Source organism: Acartia tonsa, chromosome 12 (genome assembly GCF_053477335.1).
Source record: "Acartia tonsa isolate MP-2025a chromosome 12, ASM5347733v1, whole genome shotgun sequence".
NCBI lineage: Eukaryota > Metazoa > Arthropoda > Copepoda > Calanoida > Acartiidae > Acartia > Acartia tonsa.
Window position 1 is genome coordinate 31,380,030 of NC_137271.1, and position 23,222 is coordinate 31,403,251.

Consider the following 23,222-nt stretch of genomic DNA (forward strand, 5'->3'; position numbering starts at 1 on the left):
CTTTTCTATAATTAGGGTCGGCCCGTTTGTCCGTCCGTCCGTACGTTCGTCCGTAAGTAACGGAGAGCTTTTTTCGATAATTTAAGCATGTTAAAATTGTCCTATCGATTTCAAACTTTGCATAGTCATTCCTATAGTAGTTAGGTACGATTTAGCAACTCTATAACCATTACCAAAATGTCCGTACGTCCATTTTAAACATGTTGATTCTTTACTTTTTTTTAACAACAAATTTTGATGTAATCTTATCATCCGATTGATTTGATTTTTTGTATACTGATTCCTGGGACAACAAAATACAATATTATAAGCGAAGCAACTCTATAATTAAGTCCTAAAAATGTTAGTATGTCCATAAACATTATTCTGTATCAAGCCTTTTTTCAACAAATTTACTTACAATTTTGCATCGACTATTATACATTTACATTATGATTATTCAGTTCTGACACTATACAAGTGTTAATGTCCGTTTGTTTTACCGTTTCAGCGCTTCGCTTTTATGAATGTTGTCATCCTTGTTACAGATATAATTGTATATGGGGGTTTGACTTAATACTGGAATAATCAATGGGACAAGAGCTACGGACAAACGTCTAGACCGACTCTAATAGTAGAAAAGTTTTGCTCTTAGTAAAAGTATCCTTTTTAGTACAACTTCTCTTTATAACAAAGTCTTGAAATAAACAGCCTCCTAAGTTTAGAATAGTTTAATATCTAAAAATATTTTCTATTTTTAATTAAGATATTTTTTTCTGAATTTGCTTTTAGAACCTTTCCAACATTTGGAATAATTTTATACAGTTTCATTATAAAGATTTACTTTTTGATACTATTTTGGATTGAAACTATCATATGAGAAAAAAATCATTATCAAGCTGACTTTGGTGAAAAGAGAAAAATTCCAAGCAACCTCTAAGGGCCTTCCGTAGGCCCAATATAGATTAAGTAGGAGGAAGACAAATAGAGAGTTCGAAAGAGAAAGAGAGAGAGAAAGAAAGAGAGAGAGAGAGGAGCAGCCTCGAATGTTATTGTTGTGATATTCAGGATCCAATATTTACGTGAATTCAAGCTTATAACACCCAGAAACATGTTTTATTGGTGAAATAAAAAAATATATTTTTTTTAATCTTTGGTATATTTATTCTTTGGAGATTAAATAAGTTTACTATAAAGTGAGCTAGTTATATGTCAGAAATCATATTTTAAATAAACGACGTTTTGTTTTTATTTATTTGTGTATTATAATGAAATCAAAGTACAGAGTTAATAAAAATAACTTTTGTATGTATTATTTGATTTTTACGTTTGTCATCCTATATTATAAAGTAATAAGTTTTTATTTGTGTGTCCATTAAAATCTGTTTGACCACTGAACCAATTTAGTTTTCCATGTTAGGAAAGTTTCTGGTGATGGTTTTAGTCTATTTTTCCCCCAACACCTCCATAATAATACAGCTACTATGTGCAAACCTATAAGTTAAAGTTATGATAAGTTAGAAGCTATACATTTATATTTCAAATATGATTCTAGTAGTAGAGTAAAACAATAGAGGGGGAAGAAGAGGTTAAGTATGTATGACCCACCCCATGGACCCTGTGCCAACTTTCAATTGGGTTTTTGGATATCAGCCAATAGCGTCAGGACTATTAAGACACAAAAGTGCAGAAAGTAATTTGCTAGTATACGAAAAAAGTCCGAAACACTTGATCCATGTAGTTGTCTGGGTTATACACCTATATTTATAGATTTATTATTCTAGCTACTATGTGTATACTTATTCAGTAATATAGGTCAACCTATGTTTATACATGTGTAATACAATAAATTGAATGCGATCTTATAAATTAGACAAAATGTTAAGCTAATCCAAAAAAAAATCCACCAAAAAATGTCTCGAATTGTGACTTTGTTGATTTGTTCAGCTTCCCTGATAATTACAGCCAATGGATACAAAATTAAAAGAACAGTTTGTGATATAGGTAAACAATAGTTTTATTTATTCCAATGCAGGTATAAGGTATAACCAACAAGTGAAATAAATCCTAAATAATATTTTTGAGGGGAAATGGAGGGGTCGTCAATTTTATTATATGTTGCCCCCAAACGACAGCTGAAAACAAGGTACAGGTTTCGTGATTTTTTCCAAATTAATTTCGTTATTGGTATAAGCTGATTCCCTGATTGACACACTTCCCTACTCCTTCAAATAGAAAAGTTGTACACTGATATTAGAGTAAAATGTTTTAGAGTGCCCTTAGAGTTGAAGCTATAAGAGTAAATATATTGGTCCTCCTTTACAGTGAAGCTACCTATAGTTCTCGGGTTTGATTTAGGCTATTTTATTTTTATAGTCCGGGTAGGTATGGTTGTAGGCTATTTTTTTACCCTTCCATATACCTTCAATATAGAGCCCCTGGATGTTAGGGGCGCAGCTGCTAGTTTATATATAGAATATTATGTAGTTAGTTTGATAATTTAAAGATAATCTTTTCTTACAAATCCCCTCTTAACAAACTATTTAAAACATAATTTGGTGGTTTCTCTCTAAGTATCTAGCCGAGCATAGATACCCCCCCCCCCCATACTTTAAGATGAATTGAAAATAATTTTAAATGCAATATATTCGACTAAAATATTATTTTGATAGTTGACTATATTGGAATATCTTTATAGTGCCTTTAAAAATGACGTCAAACAAATGACCAATGATAGGCCAGACTAAATACTATAAAAATATATTGCTTTTATAAAAAGTGGTTCTGGTTGACATAATATCGACACATTCACACTGTATTAACACCATATCTACATAAAAATAACTATCCTTCCTTATTTTGAATAGGGATGGAGGGGGGGTTGGGGTGTTTCTTTGCTCTCTAGCATTTTGAGAGAAAGTCAATAAATTTTTAAGTAGGAATTTATCTTTACGTCAAAACGTAATTAATAAAATACGTGGATATATTGACATTGGAAAACTTGTCGTCAATTTATGTTGCTAATATAGACCTTAATTATAAGTCATTTCGTCCATCAAATAGGAGGGGAAGGGAATTATTAATCTGGTGCAACATCCAAATGTTATATATCGATTGTTTTAAAATGTTTTTATCTTACTTTAAATTAATTTATATTTTTAGAGGATAACAGTACAACGATCTATTGCACATGTGGGGGGACAGGTAAATCTTTTTTCCAGTATGGCTTCGAAACCGATGAATATCCACTGGATTAGAACCGGTATCCTGCCATAGTAAAAGATCATGAATAGCATCGAATTACAGAAAACTTTCTATGAATTTTTTTAAAAATTATAAAATATTTACCAGTTTTGTTATCCTTGGCCTAGGTCCCCCGGGGCTAACAAACCTTGTTTCAATCTTATAATTTTTCATTTTGATATCCGCGTAAAGCTGTCTATAATACAATGCGATAAAAAAAAAATATTTAAAAGTTTCCTATAATCTTAAGCATCAGGATGTGTGTGTGAATTTTATTAAAATTAAACTAAAACAGACAAAATTAGGCTTGGGGCCTGCGGTCTCCTTGTCAACCAAAATCAACGTTGAATTATAAGACTATAACATTATTGTTTGTCATGTTGATGAATTTAAATAATTTTTTGAATTGTAAATTTGGAACCTAACTAAATTGTTAAACGCATTGATTATAATTTGCTTTTGTGGCTGTGATACTTATGGGAAAAATGTTTAATTTAGGAGATCCATTTGCCATAATAATGAACAAAGGTCCCAACCCAAATCTCGGAGTTCCCTTCTACAGCACAAGGTAAGTGTATCTAACCCTGCAGGGCTTTGACGCATAGAGAATAGGGTTAATCTTAGTCAATCTTAAATACGCCTTTTTGATGGTTATATGAAATGGGAGGGTTGTTTTGAGTACCCTATAGCTTTTTCTATAATTTATGCTTGAAAAATTATTTTGATTTAAAATTAAGCTATGAGAATAGGGATCAGAAGGGATAAGACAATGGACGATAAATTTATGTACATCCCCAATGATGATACACAAAATTATCCATTCTGTAGGTTACAAATCGTGGTTGAAACGTTTGAACACTCAACTTAATGAAGCAACCAATCAAAAACACTAAAGTCCCCAAAGTTTTTAAGTCAACGAATAAGAAAACGTTACTATAAAACTTTGGGGACTAATGTAAAAAAACAGCCTATAGTCAGTCTCCTCTCTCTCTGTATGAAAATGCTTGATATTAGAAGCAAAAGTATTGGCACAGTTTGGGTTATATACGTGTATATATGTTAATAACGTGGGGAAACTTAAAAGGTATTATAGTACCATTCAGAAATTTTAAGGCTCTTTATTGTACCAATAGAAAATTACCCCACATTGGCCTACCATTCGTCAATTAAAACGTATACTGTCCTGCCATTGGTAATTTAGACTGTGTATTAGCCTACCTTTGGTCATTTGAATTGGATGATGTCACTTAATTTTTATCTTATGAACAAAACAATAAAATTAATTAAATATTTTAGATTTGGACACAATTTTGGTCAACAGTTGAAAGAAACGATGTTGGTACACAACAGAACTGTTGAACATACTTCCATGCCTCCTATTACTAAAGTTGTCTACCACAATTGTACGGATTATCCATTCAGGTTAATTTCTATCCTTTCTATCTTTTAAGCATTTGATATTTTAATATCTATCTCTAAATGCCTCTCAGTAAATGAAAATCCATTCATGAGTTTATGATATCTTTCTAGCTGTCTATATTTGCTATATTTCTCTCCATCTAGGAAGTTATCTTTGAATGTTTCCTGTACCAGAATTGTACTTTAGATCATTTGCTATCTTTTTATTTCTAGCTATCTAATTCAATATTTGCTATCATTGAGATTTATTTGTAATTGTATATCTATAATCTATATATCTTGATAACTCTGCTAATATTTATTTTCTATCTATCTATATTTATTATTCCACCTCACCTTCTTTCTTGCTTGATTTGACTTATCTTATATACTTGATTATTTATAATTATCATATATTTAGACTTAAAATTGACTTCATGGAATTCAGAACAATTGACAGCAGAACTAAGGTAACTAATTGAAATTGTATCAAATGCCTTGTTTAAGTCAAACTTACATTTTTTATTACTTATTATGTCTTTATCTAATTCCTATATTTGCAACAACATTTATCTATAATACAAAGTAGAATGATGTCTGTCCGTCTGAAGCTTAAGTTCTCGGTAACCACTGAACCGATCGGATTCTACTCTTCAGGGTATATACCTATTGGTCCTGCGGTGGTTTTAAGCTATTTTCTTGGGGGGTGGGACACCCCCAACCCCCCCAAAAACAAAAAAATTTTACGAATTTTACGAATTCTACGAAATTTACGAATTTTACGAATTTTACGAAATTTACGAATTTTACGAATTTCGCGAATTTAATCGCAAAATGTTTTCCTGCTGGGTAGGTGCGAAAATTTGTGATCCGTTCTGCTGGGTAAGTAATAGAAGATGTAATTATACCTCTTGGGGCTAAGCCCCTAGAGGCTAGGGGCGAAGCCACTAGTTGTAAATAAACTGCCAATTTTCAACATTTAAAAATGGCTTGATTTATCGCATAAATATGCATGTCATGCATGAATGAGTGAGCTTGAGTATTTCAAACTCATATTGTTTAAATTATTCTACCATTAATTATTTACAATACAATCATTTTGCATTCTTCAAAACAAGTTACTTTATAATTTGTATTGTCAGTTGATCAGTACATAATGAAATCTTTTTTAACATATATCCGCTTCATTGCCTATATATTTAATAAAGAGAATAGTTTTATTTGGCGAATGGGAATCTTACTTTTTGGAATGCATTAAAAAAAATAATGTATAATACTTTACTATCCTTTAGTTAATCAAATTATTAATCTGTTAACATAACTGAAGTGGATTCTTAAAAAAATAGGATCGCCAAATCGGTGAGGGTCGCAGTATCACATAAATTGCTTTCGTAAAAAATTTCTAAAAAAATCATTCCCATATAAACGACCCCTTAAATAGTGGATGTAAATATTCATTCCCATATAAACAACCCCTTAAATAGTGGATGTAAATATTCCTTTATTTCCCTGGTATCTCATTTATATCCCTGGTATGATTTTAGAAGATTTTTAATTTTTTTTGGAAGATTTTATAATTTTTATTAATTACTAAAAGAAAGAAAAATTATACCAGGAAAATAAATAAAAATTTAAAAACCAAAATTAAACCACATTTTACTAGAATAAAAATGAGTTTTTGTTTAAATGAGAATGATATTCCTGTCCAGTTTTTTGTTTAGGAATGAATATTTCTTACCCTCGTGAATAAAAGATGACCTATCGGTCCATCATTTATTCCCTCGGGTAAGAAATATTCATTCCTAAACAAAAAACTGGACAGGAATACCCCATTTATTTCCCGGGTATGATCATTTATATCCCGGGTATCATTTTTAGAAGATTTTTAATTTTTGTTTGAAAGATTTTAGAATTTTTATTAATTACTAAAAGAAAGAAAAATTATACCAGGTAAATAATAATAATTTAAAAACCAAAATTAAACCACATTTTACTATCATAAAAATGAGTTTTTGTTTAAATGAGAATGATTTTGTTTTTGTTTAGGAATACCCCATTTAAAATATCTACAAAAATTAAATAAAAATACCCTTCTATAATTTTAAATGCCTTTCTTTAAATATATAGATATATTTGTACAAAATAAAGTTTTGTGATCTGGCGACCCTCGCCGATTTAGCGATCCTAATTTTATTTAAAGAATCCACCTCTGTTGTTTAATTTAGGTTGATTTGAGTAAGATTGAAGAACTTCACTTTGAAAATTTGCATTCTGTCAATATCTATTTCTACAGCCCTTTCAACTGGGGACATTTGAAGTTCTTCTTTAATAATATTCACAAGTAAGTTTCAATTTTTCAATCGTTTATTCCTTTTAATTTATGGCTCATTTGCTGTACTAGATTTTGCTTTTGTTTAAAGCACTTTACAAAGTACCTAAATACATCTTCAAAAGAGGAAATGGCTACTGTTAGTTAAGCAGAATCAATAGGCAATAGATGCATTATACTAGATGGTCAATCTAACACATTTGTCCATCCTACTAAAATAAAAATTTCTTGCAGATAAAGATTTTTGTTTATTTTTATTCTCATATGTACCAAAATGTATACACCATCTAATCAATGATATATCTGGGTTGTTCATAAGCTGTGTTTCTATTGGTCTAATCATGTAAGCTTCAATATTATAATGTACTAACAGACTTGTATACTTAAACTCTAAAAATCCTTTTATATTTATTCTACTGAGTTTTTATTTTATTTTAGTAAATCTGAATTCAATACTCCTGAAGTTTCAAGCCTACTACTACGTGGAGATTTGGTGCTCTGCAAAAACCCATGCATTGTAAGTTATAGAGTAGCTCTTAAATAAGGCTCATTTAAGTTAAAATTTTGCTTCTACACTATAATAGATGCATAGCAACTTTTAAATAAGGATCTGTTGTACGTAATTAACAAGATTAAGATTTTGGCATAAGTAAACTTTTTAAAAACGCCCTTGACTCCCTAAATATTAAAGTTATGAAATTAAATAAAATGAAAGTTTAAGCTTATTGACGACTATTTTAACAACACCACGCTTGCTCGCCGTTGTTGAGATTGTTTAAATTTTAAGGAAGTATTGAGCGTCTTAATAAATATTTTACTTTTGAACATCCTGCATTTGATAACAAGCGGGTTTTCATACAGTAAATGATTAGGCCGGGATAAGACTGTAGACAATGAATAACAAATCAAGATTTCATAAAAGAGAATAATATATCGTATTTTGAGGCAATTATAAATTGCAGTATAATGTCCTCCATGTATACGTATTAAATATTTAGGATTTGAACAGGGAGGAGGGAGGTGCAGGCAGAAACCAAGTTTATATATAATATATAGGATTTGAACAGGGAGGAGGGAGGTGCAGCCTGAAACCAAGTTTATATATAATATTTAGGATTTGAACAGGGAGGAGGGAGGTGCAGCCAGAAACCAAGTTTATATATAATATTTAGGATTTGAACAGGGAGGAGGGAGGTGCAGCCAGAAACCAAGTTTATATATAATATTTAGGATATGAAAAGGGAGGAGGGAGGTGCAGCCAGAAACCAAGTTTATATACAGCATGACCCTCGAAAAAGTATTTTTAAGCATCTGCAGCCTATACTTCTCAATAAAATATTAAAAGATTCATATGTACTTGTTCTCTATAATTTTCTACATCAAAGGATATCAAAATATTTTTTTTACATCAATTAACAGCCGAGATTTTTAAAGCCAAAGTTTGGAAAAAGTGCTTGAGAAACTGGATATTGCTAAATATTTCTTAGTTTTTATTAGTATATTACTTTTTATCAACCAGTTAAAAAACAAATAAGAAAGAAGAGCAAGTTTACAATTGATACATTTTTTATTGCATTAAAAAACGTTACTTTTACATATAAAAAACTACTTTTCAAATTTTGCTGAATACATTTTTCTTATAACCATTTTCCCTCAAATCTTATAATATCTCCCACTTATTAATATGACCTTAAATAAACCCCTCCCCAATTTATGCTCATTACCGGAAGGATTATCGCCACCTTTACCAATAAATTCACGCCCACTCATCAAATTAATCTAAGACACATAAAATACATTTAAATTGTTAAATGTTTAATAAAAGTTTGTAGCTGTAACTTTTTGATTTTTTAACTTATTTTGATAAAATAAAAAGTGTTTGATTTCTGTTTATGTAAACTTTCAATTTGCTACTATTTTTTATAGGATTTCATTCTGTAAGGGTGTTTTTGCAATTTACACTAATCTAAAAATGCCTTTTAGAGCAAGTGAAAAAAGTGCTTTCAGCATGAAATAAATTTCTTGGAAACATCTTTATATAAGTTTTATAAAAAGTATTGAAATTATGAGGAAAACAAGTCATTTCACTTTAAAAAAAAACATTTTTCTTGAAAAGTTACTTTTTCCTCAGCCACTTTTTCAAAACTTTGGCTCTAAAAATCTCAGCTGTTAATTGATGTAAAAAAAAATATTTTTATATCTACTTATGTGGAAATCTACAGAGAACAAGGACATATACATTTTTTGATAATTCATTGAGAAATATGGGCTGCAGATGCTTAAAAATACTTTTTCGAGGGTCATGCTGTATAATATTTAGGATTTGAACAGGGAGGAGGGAGGTGCAGCCAGAAACCAAGTTTATATATAATATTTAGGATTTGAACAGGGAGGAGGGAGGTGCAGCCAGAAACCAAGTTTATATATAATATTTAGGATTTGAACAGGGAGGAGGGAGGGGCAGCCAGAAACCAAGTTTATATATAATATTTAGGATATGAACAGGGAGGAGGGAGGGGCAGCCAGAAACCAAGTTTATATATAATATTTAGGATTTGAACAGGGAGGAGGGAGGTGCAGCCAGAAACCAAGTTTATATATAATATTTAGGATCTGAACAGGGAGGAGGGAGGTGCAGCCAGAAACCAAGTTTATATATAATATTTAGGATTTGAACAGGGAGGAGGGAGGTGCAGCCAGAAACCAAGTTTATATATAATATTTAGGATTTGAACAGGGAGGAGGGAGGTGCAGCCAGAAACCAAGTATATATATAAAATTTAGGATTTGAACAGGGAGGAGGGAGGTGCAGCCAGAAACCAAGTTTATATATAAAATTTAGGATTTGAACAGGGAGGAGGGAGGGGCAGCCAGAAACCAAGTTTATATATAAAATTTAGGATTTGAACAGGGAGGAGGGAGGTGCAGCCAGAAACCAAGTTTGCAGCAGAACTTGTTTCAATCAAACTTCCATCCAGATTAACATTGCCAAGTAAGTCAGGGATCTAAAGGCAGGGGCGTCGAAGCTTTTTATTTTGGGGGGGGTAAAAAAATTTTAGGGGGGGGGTAATTCGTTTTTGGGGGGAGTAAAATGGCGCGCGAAGCGCGCCGCAAATTTTTTTTAACCCCCAAAAATTTTTACCCCGGGGGTAAAATTTGCTTGGGGGGGGGGGGGAATTACCCCCACTGAAATCTGTTGGCAGGGGAAAATTTAAATTTTATTAAATATATAGTATTAGAAATGCGCGCGAAGCGCGCAAAGATTTTTTTTATTAGAGATTTTTTATTTTGGGGGGGGGGTATTTACCCCCCCAAAATTGTTTGGGGGGGGTAAATACCCCCTCCTAAATGGTTGGGGGTGCCTACGGCACCCCCAGGGTATGGGTAAATTTTTTTTACCCCCCCAAAATTTTTACCCCGGGGGTAAAATTTGCTTGGGGGGGGGGGGGTAATTACCCCCACTGAAATCTGTTGGCAGGGGTAAATTAAGTTTACCCCCCCCAAAATTTACCCCAGGGGTAAAATTTTTGGGGGGGGAAATTTAAATTTTATTAAATATATAGTATTAGAAATGCGCGCGAAGCGCGCAAAGATTTTTTTTATTAGAGATTTTTTATTTTGGGGGGGGTAAATACCCCCTCCTAAATGGTTGGGGGTGCCTACGGCACCCCCAGGGTAGGGGTAAATTTTAAATGGGGGGGGGGGGTAAAAAGAAAAAAAAATTGGGGGTGCCTATGCCACCCCCAAAATCGGTTGGGGGGGGGTAATCGCCCCATTACCCCCCCCTCTTGGACGTCTATGTCTAAAGGGATAAGACAAGGGCTATTGAATTGATGGACATCCCAAATTATGATACACAAAATTAACCCTTCCGTAGATTACAATTAGTGATTGAAACGTTTGAAAAACCAACTTTATGAACCAACCAATAAATCGACGAATAAGAAATTGTTATTATAAACTTTGGGGACTTTTATAATAAGCAGCCCCCCCCCCCCCCACACACACACACGAACATACCTTTAGTGCCCAAAGTACAATAATTTAGTATAATTTAGTCGTACTTCATTTTAGTACCAAGGACGTGCTCCTACATGACATGTCAGTCAGAAATGAGAAGAGAGTGGATAATTTGAAGATGGATGTCACTAATGTTACCACTTTCAGGCAAGTTCCATTTATATTGAAGACTAGCGGCTACGACCCTCGAGGCTTCTAGGGACACCTGGGCGGGTGGTGAGTTGAATCCCATGACCCATTTTTCTATTTTAGATTTTTTAAAGATAAACAAAATTGGGAGGGGGGGATTGTCAAATATCCTTCGGTACAGACAAACATCCTTTTATTTTATTATAATAATAAGTTATCCCATAGAGATCTAAATTTGGTGTATCTATGAACCAAATATTGCTTAATGGTGTGCATGATTATATGGTCAAATGCCCTTCAGATAACCAACCCTTTGATTGCACTATCTTTGTCTAGAAGTCCTAACTGTGCATTGAAATGAGAAGCGCCTGTTTTATGCCCAGGCATTAACCAAACCCTAACTATTTATTTCGCGCACTTTACATAGCTACAGTAGGAAATCATTTTTATAGTGTTCAGTCATTAGTAGATGTAGGGCCGATATTCGAACCTATCACCTTCCCGATAAAGAACAGGTGGTATAACACAGTCGTGGGTTAATGTTTAGTAAAGTTACTCTTCAAGTATCCTTTTTTCGGCCACAATGTGTTCTCTATATGCGTGTTTCGTTCAAATTAAACCATCGAAGTTCAAGAATAGAGGGGGCGTAAGCTATTTGTAACTCTATTAACAGATCGGAGACACTATCCCTTTTTTGTAACTAGTATTTGAAATCAGCTAATAGAATTGGAAATATAAAAACAGTTGACTTCCTACAAAAGAACAGAAAGTAATATACTAGCAGACGAAAAGGGTATCAACCACTTTGGGCAGAAAGTTGTTTGGATTTTACATCTATACTTATACTTTTACTATCAAATCTACTAATTTCAGAGTTGTGAACATTAACCTTTAACCTCATGGCTTTGAGTAAATCAAATGATAACAATTTAACAAATTAATTAATTGTGTGCAGGGTTGAAGGTGGATATTACAACAACCTGGTGCTAAACCTGGAAGAGGTTGAGTTTTGTAAAGCTTGGAATAACTTGACTGACTGTGATTTGGTTCTAGGTAAATTTTCCATGTCTCGGCAGCTGAGCGTCAGCAGGAAAAAAAGAACCTTAGGGAAATCAATTTTTCAATAATCAGCTGTAAGTCTAGCTAAACCTTATCCAAATATGGCAATCACATTTGAAAAAAAATCAATGTATACATCCAAAACGGGTTTAAATTTGATATTTAGTCGTGGCAGACGCACGGCTGCTGAGCCCTAAATTATATTCTGTTATATCTTTATTATTTTATAAATATGGCTTTTCCTTACGTCAATGCGTTACTTCGTCATCCTGCTTCGTCATAGTTAGATAAGAAACGTGACCATTGCTCAGTTAAAAGAAAATACTTTTGGGAGTTGACCCATTTTATCCTTAGAACAACCTAATAAGTAACACCAACAAAATATTTGTGAAAAAAGTAGTTCTAAAAATTCTATAGTAAAGTATGTCTTTTACATACTAGGCTTTGATCTTCAAATTCATTCTTGTAAAAAAAGAATGAATTTTAAGAATGCAACCATATTAATTGGCAACAAATGAACTACCCTTTGTTGGTATAAAATACAATAATTTTTATCTATTAATTATCCTTTCATTATCACCCTTATTTCAATGTCTTATGATTGTGTTGTTCTAAAAAGCATAAATTTATTTTCTTAACGAGTTTATATCAAGCAAGAATTGTCATGCGAGTTCCACATATTTAATACCTAACAAGAATGGTAATTTCCAAAATTATGAGAAATATATTAAAGTATCAGGATGTTGCGCCCCTAGCATCGAATTATAGAACTTTTTATTTTAAAGGGTAGGAAAGAGCAGAAAACCATTTAAAAACTTAAATCTATATATAAAAGCCTAAAACTACCCCTGGACATATGCGAATAAAAAAGAAAACTCAATAGGTTTAGAAGTTGTCGAAATTTTTAGCTACATACAAAAAAAAACTTACTACTTTATATAATAGGATATGTTTAGATTGTTTACTAATCTAAAGTTTGATAATGGTGCTCCATATAAAGGGTGTGCAAAAAAAAATGCGGACCTTTTTAAAATTTAGATTGCACGGCTTGTGTTAATAGTAGAAAAACGTTATGCATACCATTAGAACTGCTATGAAGTCTATTTTTTGGAAATATAAAAACGATTCCTGTGCTACGCATAGTTTTGGAGCGATGTGGTAAAATGTCCCAACTGCCTTAAAACTTGACTTGCGAGTAAATCATTAAAGATTAAAGTATATAAAAAAATATGTACATTTTAAAAATCAAATTGTGCGGCTTGTGTTAATAGTAGAACAACGTTATGCGTACCATTAGAACCGCTATGAAGTCTATTTTGTGGAAATATAAAACCATTACTGTGCTACTTATAGTTTAGGAGCTACGTAGAAGAATGCCCAAACTGACTTAAAACTTTACCTGAGAGTAAATTATTAAAGATAAAAAAAAGTGTGTGCAAAAATGCGGACATTTTTAAAATTCAAACTGCTCGGCTTGTGTGAATAGTAGAAAAATGCTATGTATATCGTTGGAACCGTCATAGGCTCTATTTTTTGGAAATATAAGTACGATTTTTGTGCTATTTTTAGTTTAGGAGCTGTATTGATAAATGTGAGAAAAGTGGAAAAATTTAATCTTCAATGATTTACTCGCAAGTCAAGTTTTAATTCAGTGGGGACATTCTACCACATAGCTCATAAATTATACGTAGCACAGGAATCGTTTTTATATTTCCAAAAAATAGACTTCATAGCGGTTCTAATGGTATGCATAACGTTTTTTCTACTATTAACACAAGCTGAGCAATTAGAATTTTAAAAATGTACGTATTTTTATTTGCATACCCTTTAATTTAATCTTTAATGATTTACCCGAAGTGAAGTTTTAAGCCAGTTGGGACATTTTACCACATAGCTCCTAAACTATACATAGCACAGAAATCGTTTTTATATGTCCAAAAAATAGACTTCATAACGGTTCTAATGGTATGCATAACGTTTTTCTACTATTAACACAAGCCGCGCAATCTAAATTTTAAAAAGGTCCGCATTTTTTTTGCACACCCTTTATAAGAAGCACTGGAAAGTGTCATGTGTGACGTCATAAAAATACGTTTCAAAATGCGGGATACGAGCGAAAGTGGAAAATGAAACCTATAAAAAAGAGATGGATTTAGACCTTTTTTATGACGTCATACATGACACTTTCCGCAGCTTCCATATATATACATGCTATAAATACTTAATTCTCGAAAATATTTTTTTAGAGTTGGGGTCTGGAGCACTTGAAGAAGAGGGTTTTGTTGGAATTGTGATTGCGGCCAGCACGGTTATACTTCTATTTGCCATCATTCTATTGGCTGTCATCGCCACTAGACCTAAATCAAATATGTAAATTACAATTGGTTAGGGTTCGAATCCTTCACTTTGAAATTCGAAATCTTTATTTTTTAAAGCATTTCAATGATGAAAAAATGTTATTCTTCTGTTTGCTATCATTATTTTGGTGGACATTGCCACTAGACCCATTAAAATCCATTATGTAAAAGGTTCGAATCAAATCAACCAAAGAACATATTATTTAGAAGAATGAAGAGAATTTTTTTCTGCTATCATTATTTTGGCTGTCATCGCCACTAGACCTAAATCAAATTTGTAAAAGGTTTAGGGTTCGAATCTAAGGAATTCGAAATCTTAATTTTTTTCAAGCAATTTCAATGATAAAAACATTATATTGGCTGTTATCGCCACAAGGCCAAAATCCAATATGTAAATTACAATTGGTTAGGGTTCGAATCCTTGCCTAAGAAATTAGAAATCTAAATATCTTCAATAAATTTCAATAAAAGAATTGTTTTTCTTCTATTTGCTATTATTATTTTGGCTGTCATCGCCACAAGACCTTAATCAAATATGTGAAAGGTTTAGGGTTCGTATCCCATTCACAAATGATAATATTATTTGGAACTAATGTATTCTTTTCTATTTGCTATCATTCTTTTGGCTGTCATCGCCACTAGACCTAAATCAAATATGTAAAAGGTTTAGAGTTCGATTCCCATCCACAAATGAACATATTATTTGGAAAAACTAATGCCGGTATTCTTATGTTTGCTATCATTCTATTGCCGCAAGATCTAAAATTATATCAAAATGTAAAAGTTTTAGATTTGAATTCTTGCCTAAGAAATTCGAAATCTTCATTTTTAAAGCAATTACAATGATAAAAAAAATTGAATGAATTATCTTCTATATGCTATCATTCTTTTGGCTGTCATCGCCACAAGACCTAAATCCAATATGCAAAAGGTTTAAGATTTGAATCCTTGCCTAAGAAATTCAAAATCATAATTTCTTCAAACAATTTGTATGATATAAAAAACAAGAAATATTATTTTTTGATTTGCTATCATTCCTAATTCCAATTTGTAAAAGGTTTAGGGTTCGAATCTCATTACCATTATTATGTCTGCTATCATTCTATTTGTTATTGAAACTAGACCTAAATCAAATATGTAAAAGGTTTAGGGTTAGAATCTTTGTCTAAGAAATTCGAAATCTCAATTTCTTCAAGCGTTCAAAAAAAAAAAAAAGTTACGCTAGTATTTGCTATCATTCTAAAGAATATCATCGCCACTAGACCAATATGTAAAAGGTTCGAATCCCATCCACAAATGAACATATTATTTGGAAAAACTAAAGCCGGTATTCTTATGTTTGCTATTCTTTTGGCTGTCATCGCCACTAGACCTAAATCCAATATGTAAATTACAATTGGTTAGGGTTCGAATCCTTGCCTAAGTAATTCGAAATCTCAATATCTTCAAGAAATTTCAAAATAAGAATGTTTTTTCTTCTATTTGCTATCGTTCTATAGGCTGTCATTGCAATAAGACCTAAATCCAATATGTAAAAGGTTTAAGATTTGAATCCTTGCCTTAGAAATTCGAAATCTTCATTTTTAAAGCAATTACAATGACAAAAAATAAGAATTGTTTTTATTCTATTTGCTATCATTCTATTGGCTGTCATCGCCACAAGACCTAAATCAAATATGTAAAAGGTTTATGGTTCGAGTTCTTGCCTAAGAAATTAGAAATCTCATTATCTTCAAGAAATTTCTATTTATTTCTAATTGCTATAATTCTTTTGGCTGTCATCGCCACAAGACCTAAATCAAATATGTAAAAAGGTTTAGGGTTTGAATCCAATCCAAAAAAAAGTATATTTAGAAGAATTAAGGATATTCTTATACCTGCTATCATCATTTTGGTGGTCATTGATATTGTACCTAAATCAAGTATGTAAAAGGTTTAGGGTTAGAATCCTTTCCTTCAATAAAAAAAAAATATTTCTTTTATAAGACCCACCTAAAAAGATATAAATTAAATTAATAGTCAATGCAAATATATGCTTTAAGATGTTGTTAAACCAGTTGTGAATCTTCTGTATGTGAGAAAAAAAATGTTTTTAATCAAATACACAATGAAAATTAAGTTTTAAGTTAAAAAAGATCTCAAGCCAACTTAAATATTATTTTTAGATTTTAGAATTTAAATTAAAATTAAAATGTATAAGTATTGTTATATTACTAGTAATTAGTTAATTGTAATTTAACTATAATTCTCCTAAGTATTACAGCAATAACAAAAAAATGTTTTTTTTAAGCAAGGGGTTTGCATTTAGTTTTGCTGAAAGTCTAGGCCGGACAAGTATAGAGTAGCTGCGATTTATAAAAATGCATAATATAGTCATAGACAAAAAATATTTATAAATTTATTGAAAGTATAAAACATATTGTGATCACAAATGATCTATTTGTAATAGATTTAGAATATAATCATTTCGAAAATATATAAACACAAAACACATGAATTTAAGTTTTCATAATTTGGAAACGCGAAACTAAAGTTTAATACATAGATAATTTCAAAATTTGTTGGTAAAAATGATAAATATTGGCCATTAAGTCGACGTAAAAAACATGTTAATATAGATCTCAGTATGTCATCGCTGACCACTGTATTTCAATGCTGGGATCTAAAGGGATAAGACAATGACCGATAAATTGATGTTCATCCCGAATGATTATACACAATTAATTACCCTTTCTTTACATTTAAATTAGTGGTTGAAACGTTTGAACACTCAATTTAATTAACCAACCAATCAAGACCATTGTCCCCTCTCACAATGAAATGTCACAATGAAAAAAAAACCTAGTTTATGTTTCTACGTAGTAAGCTTTTGGTTTGGCGTTCCCAACTGTATATGGCAATAAAATAATTAGAATAGAATTCACTGGTGTTGATGAATACAATGGATTTATAATACTTGGATATTATGACAGGGGAATTCTTGTCATCATTTTAAGTTGCTAATATAGTGTTCATTTAATGATCAGTAGGTTCCTTCAATTGAAGGGGAGAGGATGTATCATTATATCAGCCAGCTGGAGAGTACCAGAGCAGACGAAAATCGATTATGAAGACTATGGAACCAAACAAAGATGACAACATCCATAAGTAGAGAAGATATTTAAAAAGGGTGGACAAACGGACATAATAAGTTATAGAGCAGACGTTTCCGTCGTCATATAAAAGTAAACAAGGATGACAACATTCATAATTAATAAAGCACAAAAGATCATGACCCATTTTTCATTGGTCATATAATCACGAAACCGTTAAACAAAAATAAATATTCTTTTTTAACTTTAAGCACGACCGTCATACCATTTCTCCATTAGCGTTAGGGACTGACGTACGGACAATATAAATTATAGAATAGCATGTAATTATGTAATAAATTATGTATTTAAATTGAAAAATAGACTAATCATATAGACTAAGTAAGATCAAATATGAACATTGAACAAAATCTATAACCACATTTAAGAAAAATATTTTTCAATATGACTTCGATTATTATCCGTTGGATTAGTACCGATTGTGGGCCATAGGGAAAAACCATGTATCGTAACGAATAATTAACAATTTTCTACAAATATTTAAATTAAAACCAGTTTTGTTAGACCGGGACTTTTGCCCCTCGGGGCTAACAAAATTGTTTTTTTTTTCTTTTTTTGTCATTTTAATATCTATGGAAAACTTCAAATAATTATTCTAGTATGGTTTCGAACGACACACAGAAAACTGTCCCGAATTTGTATTAATTTTGAGGAACAAGACTCCAGTTACGTCATATTTTTCTTTCCCGAAAAAGGGAAGGGGGAAAGAAAAAAAAGGGAAGGGGGGAAGAAAAAGAGATTTGAAGAGATTTTCTTCCCCCCTTCCCTTTTTCGGGAAAGAAAAATATGACGTCACTGGAGTCTTGTTCCTCAAAATTAATACAAATTCGGGACAGTTTTCTGTGTGTCGTTTCGAACCGATTATCATCCGCTGGGATACATAGTAAATAAAAATCTAAAACAAAACTGGAATTAATAAAAAAAAAAATTATTTTACTATCCGCAGAAAGCTGATTTGATAATAGTTATTTCGCGCATCGTATTATAAACAGCTTTCCGCAGATATAGAATGTACAATTATAGGATTAAAACTATTTTTTTTTAGCCCCGAGGTGCCGAAGGCACCGACTAAAATAACTGGTTTTAATCTTATGATTGTACATTTTTATATTCGTAGAAAGCTGGATGTAATACGATGCTAGACATAGTTTTTTCGTATGGATAAGAACCGGTTCCTATCCACCGGATTCGAATGAAATACGATAAATATTATTATGTACAAATTGTAACACTATTGTATGGCAAAATAAGAATGGTAAACATGTTATTATTACAAGAATGCCAAACATCCAAAGAAGCACAATTTGGCCGACAAGAATTATTCTGAAGATTGTACGGCGATAAATTGATATACATTCATAATGGTGATCAACAAAAAGAACCCCTTCTTTAGATTTGTTTAAGGGTTAAAGTTTTGCTAGTTTTGATAAATCCAATATAAGCCCCCCCCCCCCTTAATGCAATAGCCTTTAAAAAGCTTAAATAAAAGAAATCTTATAATGTACAAATATACATCTAATTTGCTGTACAATCCACCTAAAAAAGTCTTGTCGGCCTACAAGATTTAATTATATTTCAAATTACAAATAATACTGTTTAATTTATACATAAGATGCCAAGAAAATCGAAAAAGGCATACATAGGGAGATTTGAGCTTCAAATTCAATATCTATAGAAAAACAAACTTTTTATTTCTTGAAGATTTTAAACAAATGTTGGAGGATTTCTTTCTTATTAAGAATAGTAATTGGCTTAAAATTATTATTTAATAAAATAAGGGAGTAAAGGATAAAATATTTTTTTATTAATATAATTAAGTTGTTCATTGAGAGTATTAAACCTAAGTTAACCTAACAGAATTAAAATGACCCATTTTTACCAAACATACAAAATCTTAATTCGCAATTCGGTGTGGTTACAATTCCAAGTTCTACACATAAACAGTTCCAATATCCTGATCAAACATGGATCCAACTTGAGAATCATTCTCAGCCTGCTTCAGCTGATGGACAGGGTACAAAGAGGCAGCTGCCGCTTCTTGGGATGGTTGTTGTCCTTGGTGGCCAGGGTGGGTGGAGGCTCCCTGGACAGGTTGATGGTGGGGTAGGTTGCCCTGCTTTTTAGACTCGTCAATACCACCATACGACATCACAGGCTTCCTGAAAAAGTGAAATCCAAATTACAAAAAAGTGAGAAGCTTTAAAATTACCTATAAAAAAGACGTCTAGCTACCCTAATTTACCTTTTTGGAATTGAGGGACTGGGTGAACCAGAATTGGGTTCCTTCGGTTCATCCAAAAAATTCTGATTTTGCGTCGCCATTTTGCCAGCTGTTTTAGGCGAACTCCTGGCAGCTGGTCCGTCATGATCAATGACAGCTGTTGCCAGCTGCTTGTCGACCAGCCGCAGGCCGGCTGTTGAGGGAAGAAGGTTTTCTTGAGCAAGATGGTTGATTAGATCGGTTGGAGTCATGCTGTCATCGTCATCAAGCAGTTCACATGATACCTAGAAAGTAAATAAGATTATTTAATAAATCGATAGATAGATAGACATATATTTAAGATAGATAGATGGTTAAACGGATGTTAGAATCGTAAAAGATTTTTACTTAAATTGTGCTCTCCTTTAAAGTGTTCAACGAGCTTAAACCCCCTTCCAGCTTTCATTTGAAAAAAAATTATAAGACAATATTTTTTATGTATAACTTTGCGGTGGGGCCTAACTCAGAAGGGCCTTTACATCCGGCGCACTAACCCTGCGAGGCTACCAATAAAACCAAAACTAACCTGACACAAAGTAAAAAAAAACATCCGAAACACTACTCCCGCAAAGAGATCGGAGTTCTTTGCTCAACAAGACATTTGAGCGATATGACCAAAAAGTTTAAACTTCTGTACCTTACTTACAAAATGAGGGAAGCAAAATCAAAATAGTTTGTAGTCTACCTGGGGGTTATTGAGCATATTCTTGTTTGGCACGGTCTTATTTTCCCTTCCTCTGCTTGAAACAGACATATTATCCCTTTCTCTGCTTCCAATGGACAAATTCTCTCTTCCTCTACTGCTGACGGACATATTTCCCCCGCCTCTGCTGCTCACGGACAAATTTCCTCCGCCTCGGCTGGAAACGGACAAATTTTCCCCATCTTCAAGGAGCGCATTCATTAAGGCTGAGCAGGCCACCTCTTCGCTTCTCTTTGAAGAACTAAAAAGGGTAATATTTATAACATTATCGAAGCTACTCTGTATTTTTAAACTCTGTTTATGTGAATTTTGGTTCAGTAGTTTTCGAGATATAAAGTTACATATAAAAAAAACCTCACAACTTTATATTATAGGGTACAAACTCAATAGTTAAATAAATTTCAAAAACTTACATATTTGTACTCAGGGCAGGAAGAGTACTAATGAAGTAAAATAATCTACATCACTGTATTTCCCTACTTTGTACCTGGATGTTAATTCTGTGGAAGGGGAGTTTCTGGCCTCTGCTGAATGTACCCCTGATTCATTACTCCTAGATAGATAGATAGATACATATAGTTAGATAGATAGATATATATATAGAGTTAAATAGATAGATAAATATATAAATAGAGTTAGATAGATAGATAAATAGATAGATAAATAGATAGATAGGCAGACAGACAGATAGATAGATAAATAGATAAAATACCTTTGAGAAGTATAAGAATTAGTTTATGGCCCCCAACTTTTACATAAGAATGATATAGGTAGATAGATAGATACAGTGGCGTGCGAAGCACTTTGTCTAGAGGGGCATTTTGAAGATTTTGTAAAATTTTGCATTTTGATTATATATACTAATTTTAAATAAGGGCGTTTAAGGGGTGGGATTATATGATTTGTGTGCACAAAATTAAAACCTTTTACTGGCCCCCCTCCTCCTTATTTTCTGTTCAGGGATACATCAATTACTAAAATAAATAATTAAATAAGGAAATTATGCCCCAAAACATGAATATCCCTGTAATAAGGTTTCCCCTCTGGTATACTGGATTTACTTGATTTACCTCACTCAACTTTCTGGCGTGTTGTACAGTGAAAAAACTACCCCCCCCCCCTTATTTATGATTTTCTTCAAAATTAAGGTGGGGGTTAAAAACTACTCCCCCCTTATTTTTGATTTTTGTCAAAACTAAGCGGGGGGTTAAAAAACTACCCCCCCCTTATTTTTGATTTTTGTCAAAACTAAGCGGGGGGGGGGGTTTTGGTGCTCCGGTCTTCACATGTAAGCAAGCACCACATTGAGTTTTAGCCTTCTATCTTTAATTGCAGTTAAAAAAATCATATTTCCCCCTTAGCATTACGCACTGACAGCCATAGTGAATTATAGAGAAGCTAAAAGTTATATCAACATTAGCCTGTCCCGGATTTGAAAAATTTTGTTAAAATTTTTGCCCCCAGCCATAATATAGTTGATTTATGCAAAATATTGACCCATGCAAAATAATTTTTCTGTAATGCAAAAATTGCGATGGTACAAGCACTGCAAAGTTTTTAAAATTTGCAAAAAGACCTGTTTTTAAAGCTCTTGTACCATCTCAATTTTAAAGATTTTTACAAAATTTCAATTCTAGTGTGTCTATATAAACCTGAAATTTACCAAAAAAATGGGGGCAGTCTCAATTCTAACATATAATGGAAGAAGGTGTAGCAAGTAATTTTCCAAAGTGAAAATTGCCAGATTTCATACATAAATAATGGGGTTGGGCTGGAATCGATAGATACAGATATCCGGCTGATTCATAATTCTGGATATCAAGTAGTTAGGGTTATATTGACACACTAGAATTGAAGTTTCGTAAAAATCTTTAAAATTGAGATGGTACAAACTTTTTAAAATCTGCAAAAAGACCGTTTTTAAAGCTTTTGTTTCATCTCAATTTTAAAGATTTTTATGAAATTTCAATTCTAGTGTGTCAATATAAACCTAAATACTTGATATCCAGAATTATAGATCAGCCGGATATCTGTATCCATCTAATCCAGCCTAACCCTATTATTTGTGTATGAAATCTGGCAATTTTTACTTTGAAATATTACTTGCTACACCTTTGTCCTTCATATGTTAGAATTGAGACTGCCCCCATTTTTTTGGGTAAATTTCAGGTTTATTTTGACACACTAGAATTGAAATTTTTAAAAAATCTTTAAAATTGAGATGGTACAAGAGCTTTAAAAACAGGTCTTTTTGCAAATTTTAAAAATTTTGCAGTGCTTGTACCATCGCAATTTTTGCATTACAGAAAAAAATATTTTGCATGGGTCATTATTTTGCATAAATCAACCATATTATGGCTGGGGGCAAAAATTTTAACAAAATTTTTCTAAAACGGGACAGGGTAATCAACATATCCTACCCTCTTTAAATGGCACTTTAAAACTCTGTTAATTTTTTATTAAGTGGTGTTTCCAAGGATTTATAAGGGCGGTGCGTGAAGCGCACTTAAAAATATTTACTCCCCCTTTGAACTAAAATCAATTAAAGACAACAAGAGTGGCGTATTTTATCAAGTTAGGAATATAGAGTGTA

General features: G+C 32.3%; 2 protein-coding genes and 1 long non-coding RNA gene across 5 annotated transcripts in view; 2 read left to right on the plus strand and 1 right to left on the minus strand.

The window, feature by feature from the left end:
- The first annotated feature begins 1,846 nt into the window (after window positions 1-1,846).
- Window positions 1,847-11,993, plus strand: LOC145333302 (uncharacterized). Its single transcript, XM_080178428.1, has 10 exons — window positions 1,847-1,983; window positions 3,142-3,183; window positions 3,721-3,790; window positions 4,519-4,644; window positions 5,042-5,090; window positions 6,846-6,961; window positions 7,388-7,466; window positions 9,850-9,941; window positions 11,024-11,116; window positions 11,972-11,993. Exons 1-10 carry the CDS (start codon window positions 1,893-1,895, stop codon window positions 11,991-11,993), a joined length of 780 nt encoding a protein of 259 aa, XP_080034554.1. The 5' UTR covers window positions 1,847-1,892.
- Window positions 11,994-12,050: 57 nt separating this feature from the next.
- On the plus strand, window positions 12,051-17,335 carry LOC145333995 (uncharacterized). Of its 2 annotated transcripts, XR_013884666.1 has the most exons (3): window positions 12,051-12,151; window positions 14,404-15,658; window positions 16,448-17,335. It is a non-coding gene; the product is annotated as an uncharacterized LOC145333995 (long non-coding RNA). The 2 variants fall into 2 exon arrangements; XR_013884665.1 differs by having other exon boundaries at window positions 14,404-17,335.
- Window positions 17,336-18,626: 1,291 nt separating this feature from the next.
- LOC145333996 (uncharacterized) overlaps window positions 18,627-23,222 on the minus strand; it is a 60,714-nt gene continuing 56,118 nt past the window's right edge. The window contains exons 23-26 of one of the 2 annotated variants that reach the window (XM_080179269.1): window positions 21,117-21,182; window positions 20,612-20,870; window positions 19,909-20,171; window positions 18,627-19,825 (exon numbers count right to left, since the gene is read on the minus strand). In XM_080179269.1, coding sequence (XP_080035395.1) covers window positions 19,597-19,825; window positions 19,909-20,171; window positions 20,612-20,870; window positions 21,117-21,182 — 817 coding nt within the window. In that variant the 3' untranslated portion in view covers window positions 18,627-19,596. The remainder of the gene's footprint in view (window positions 19,826-19,908; window positions 20,172-20,611; window positions 20,871-21,116; window positions 21,183-23,222) is intronic. The other variant, XM_080179271.1, reaches the window with a different exon arrangement.